General features: G+C 37.4%; 1 protein-coding gene and 1 pseudogene across 1 annotated transcript in view; one reads left to right on the plus strand and one right to left on the minus strand.

Annotated features, from left to right (window-relative positions):
* The window catches only part of LOC109828777 (uncharacterized protein At2g34160-like), a 4043-nt gene extending 381 nt beyond the window's left edge, over positions 1–3662 (plus strand). Inside the window, exons 3-5 of the mRNA XM_020395706.1 lie at positions 3051–3113; positions 3253–3317; positions 3386–3662. Coding sequence (XP_020251295.1) covers positions 3051–3113; positions 3253–3317; positions 3386–3481 — 224 coding nt within the window. The 3' untranslated portion in view covers positions 3482–3662. The remainder of the gene's footprint in view (positions 1–3050; positions 3114–3252; positions 3318–3385) is intronic.
* LOC109837998 overlaps positions 4056–4406 on the minus strand; it is a 1824-nt pseudogene continuing 1473 nt past the window's right edge.

The raw sequence follows: 4406 nt of genomic DNA on the forward strand, positions 1-4406 counted from the left end.
CCCCCCCCCCCCCCCTTTTTCTTTATTAATTTTAAATCTATATGCTATTTATGAGGCTGTAACGAGTTCAATTGATTGTTTTACCATTTTTGTTCCTCAGTGAAATATTGATGTAGACATCCAAACAAGGAAACTGGACCGTTTTTGCAAGTTTCGTATAGAATACCTTGAATACGCTTGTTGTAGAACTTTTAATGGAGCAAGCACATTAAAGAAAAGTAGTGTGGTCATTGTATTGGTGGAACTAATTCCGTCATGTTAGAAAGGTCCCTCATGCTTGTATATGCTACCTCTATAGAACAACTAGAGTTTGTCTTGGCTTTTGGGGCTTTATGAGTCGAGACATATTTCTTTAAGGCCCCGTTTGGCAAAGGGTTAAGGAAGAGGGGTTAAAAAGAAGGACTAATGTACTTAGCCCATTCGATAATTTGAAGGATTAAATTATTAACTTGTTAAATAAGTTTTATTTTAGTCCTTATGATTAGTTTTAGTGTTTGGGAATAACAATGATTTTGACTATTTTCTTTATAATTAGAAGGGTTACCTTTTAATCCTTCTAAATAGGAGTATTACTAACCCCTTATTTTGAGGGGTTAACTAATTTTAATCCCTCTAGAGGGGTTAGCTTTAACTCTTCTATATTTTTTATGTTTGGCAAATTATGAAGGGTTACTTACTTTAACCATTGTATAGATTTTTTGTGTTTGGCGGGTTAAGAAGGGGTTAAGTCTCCTTAACCCCTCAAGTCTCCTTAACCCCTCACTTAACCCTTTGTCAAACGGTACCTAAGAGTGATGTGCAGGGTAGCGGAGCCTTTGTGATGTGTATACTGTATAAACTCTTGTATCTACATTACGAAAGTGAGCTTGCGTAGACTTCTCTGAGTGGAATGTCTAGATTTCTTGTAGATACTGTGTGTTCATGGTCCACGTTGCAACTGTTGTATTACGATGTTGTATATGGTTTAAGAGATTAGGCTAGTTTTGTTTGTTGACTGCATGGTGAAACCCTCCTTTATCCTGACCTGGGACAAACAGTTAAAAGGATAAATGTTTAAGCACAACACTGGTGGAGTTTTTGTTCTGTGTTATGATTTATAATATTTTTAAGTTGTCGAGCATTGTTCTCAATGCCAGTTTTTTGGTCTAGTTGTGGAGAGACTAGTGTGTGCCTTCTGAAATACTTAGTTCTTCCCTTCTAAGTAGTTCCTATATATTAATTGCATGAGAATATTAGCTATCGTCACTCTAGTATGTTTCTGCTTATTTTATGCACTCTTTATTTGTTTGTAATGAAGGATTGAGTATAACATGTAAGGGATATATTTTTCTTGTATCCGACACGGGTATGGCTCGACCTCTGTTTTATGATGCTTGCCTCCACAAACATAAGATTGGTGTCAATTCCAGTTGTGAAAGTCAGTTTCCTTCATCGCCAAGATGTTCATGTGGCACTAAGACTGCATCATACCATTGGTGAAACTAAACATATGATATAAATTTCATTGATACATATTTCTAACCGTATGGTTATTGAGCATCCTTTTATTATGAATTATGATGATATTTTATTGCTAGAGGCGTGGAAGGTTATGCAAATATGATTCCTAAAAACAATTCCTTATTCAAGATTCAGTTTTTTATGTTAGATTGCTGTGATTGTGGGGAAAATTCTATATAAAGGTTGTGAGACCAGAAGTGTTGTATGGCTTAGAATTTGGCAGTTAAAAAATTGTATGTCTAGAAAATGAGTGTAGATGAAACGGGGATGCTGATTAGAAATGCACTAGGAGATGGGGTGTGAAATGAATGTGTTGGCAAAAAGTTAATGTTTGTTTCAGCTGAGGATAAAATAAGGAGAATCGAATGGTATAGTTTGAACATTTGCATTGAGACAATGTCCACTAGTTAGGAAAGGGATAGGTTCGTTGTTAATGGAGCAATGAAGACCGGATGTAGGTATACCGGAGGACAGTTAAGAAGGATGTGATATTGGGGACTTTAATAATGTTTAATGGAGGACAGTTAAGGAGGGTAGATATTGGTGAATTTAAGGATGTTTAATGGAGGACAGTTACAAAGGAAATATCCTCAAGGATGTTTATAATGGAAGAAAATGTTTCTTGTTTTTTACCTTAAGGAGTTGGGATAAAAGGCGGTCTTGTAGCCATTGCTATTATTGGCATCATTGTCTTATTTATCCTATTGATTGAAACGGTACGTTTGGATTTTTAGAGAAAACCTGATGTGGATGAGTCATTGAGCAAAGTAGCTGCATCCACTTCTAGGCATTAATGAGAAGACCTGGGTCTTGGATATTTAAGCTCCTTTTGCGTCCTTTTGCTAATAGCCGTGAATTATACAGCATATATGGTTCCCATTTCTCTTGTTGGTGAATGCCAGGTAGTGGTACAAAGGGAGTACCAGTTTGATTTGTTCTGAATGAATGAAAGTGAGTAATTTTACATGGGTTTTTATTTGTAGTACCACGGTTGATAATCACGTCAAGTTATGGTTGCTTCTATTGTGAAACTGAAATTCTCGGGATGCTTTTGGCACTGCAAACTTGACCAGAATAGTATAATTGACAGGTCTTATGTCATTATATTTTCAGAGCGTTCAAGAATGATCCTCTTATTCCATCACTAGAGAGGGGGAGTCCGGGAAAAAACCAAATGACCTTCTTATTTTACTTTTCCAAACTTGCGCGTATTTGGCATGCACAACGTGGCTCTTCAGTTGGTGCATATGATGAAAGTGTACTTTCCCTCTTTATTAGCTATTTGTTGGTTCATATTTTTACATTAAAACGATGCATTATGCTCAAAACTATTTGCACGTGAGTAGGTTAAATTAGTCTACTAGTTTCCTTTGCAGTCTATTATTACTACCAATTATATGCTTTACCCCCACAAGTGTAATGTAAACTGTTCTCCCAAGCAACTGATAATTTCTTCGAGATTTGAGTAAAGTTGTCCTCTGATTATTTTTTTTTACTCCACTTGTAGTCGTTGATGTTTATTATTTACATATGTATGATATGTTATGCAGCCATCGCAACCGTAGTTACCATTGCGGAGATTCTCAAAAACAATGGTCTTGCTGTAGAGAAGAGTGAGTTCTTGCCTCTTAAGCCCCGAACTCCCTTGTTCTATACGCATCTGTTTTTACAGAACAAGGAATTGGTCTTCTGTTATCTCCTTATTAGAATCTGGAATTGTATGATAATTTTTTTTTCAAACTTACCGTGCAGAGATCATGACGTCAACAGTGGATATGAGAGATGAATCAAGGGGGCGGCCCATTCAAAAGGCGAAGGTGAGATTATAGTGGCACTAAAATAATGGTATCTTAACATTAACATGAAACTTGATGCTCATGTACAGATTGAGATATTGCTGGGGAAAACTGAGAACTTCGATGAGCTGATGGCAGCAGCTGCAGAGGAGAGGGAGGCGGCAGCTAATGAGGAGCAGAGTTGAAGGATGGAAGTTTAAATATCTTTTTTCTACTTTTTATATCTCCTGTTGTTCTTGAATTCATTTGGCGATGGACTAATTTTGTCAACATGTGTTTTTGTTTTTTCTTTTATAATTTGTGATGTAATTGTAGCTGACGTAAGGTTCTTTTATTTACTTGGTGTTAGCAGCGGAGTTGATTTCTTGTGTGGTGAACTTGAAGTTAGAGATAATTTATTTAGATGAAATTAAATACCTTTTGAGTGAAGCTTGGGTAGGGGCGCTCACCTTGTTAGTGTAATATTTTGTTATATATTGTTCATGCTACCAAAAAAAGCATCTACAGTTCCCACGGGAGGGAAAAGAGACCGTTTACCTAGGCTCGAGTACTAATAATCGGTCGATGTACTTAGTGGGGAGCAAAAGCAACATCAATCTTTGAACTGAGGAACCACTATAACAATATAACCAGCAACAAAAATACATCTCAGGGTGATTTAGCTAGGTATCACAGAGTGCCAACTCCACACACATTGCACCAGACAACGTTCGAACGCTATGTTCATTACCTCATCTCTTGAAAGCACGAAGCCAGCAGTCTAAAAGCAATCTGTGAAGGAGCTTACAAACCATGGAAGAATATTCAAAAAATCAGGCCGTACCGAGCCACTGATCACGAATCTATCAATAAACATCCCGAAAAGAAAGAAGATCCCACGAATCTCACTCAATATCTTCTTGCAAGCCTCATAGGCATAGCACACAAACAAAATCCCAGCAGCAGGAGCCAGCTTCATACAACTTGGTCCCAAGCCCCTATAAAGCCCTCCAACCCCTTCCTTCCCCAAAATACACATAAGTGCATGAAGCATATTTTTTTATAAACTTGCCTTCCGCCAACGGCTCCAACTTGCATTTGCTTTCTAGCCACTTCAAGGGGAAATGTAGC

This window comes from Asparagus officinalis, chromosome 1 (genome assembly GCF_001876935.1).
Source record: "Asparagus officinalis chromosome 1, Aspof.V1, whole genome shotgun sequence".
Taxonomy (NCBI): domain Eukaryota; kingdom Viridiplantae; phylum Streptophyta; class Magnoliopsida; order Asparagales; family Asparagaceae; genus Asparagus; species Asparagus officinalis.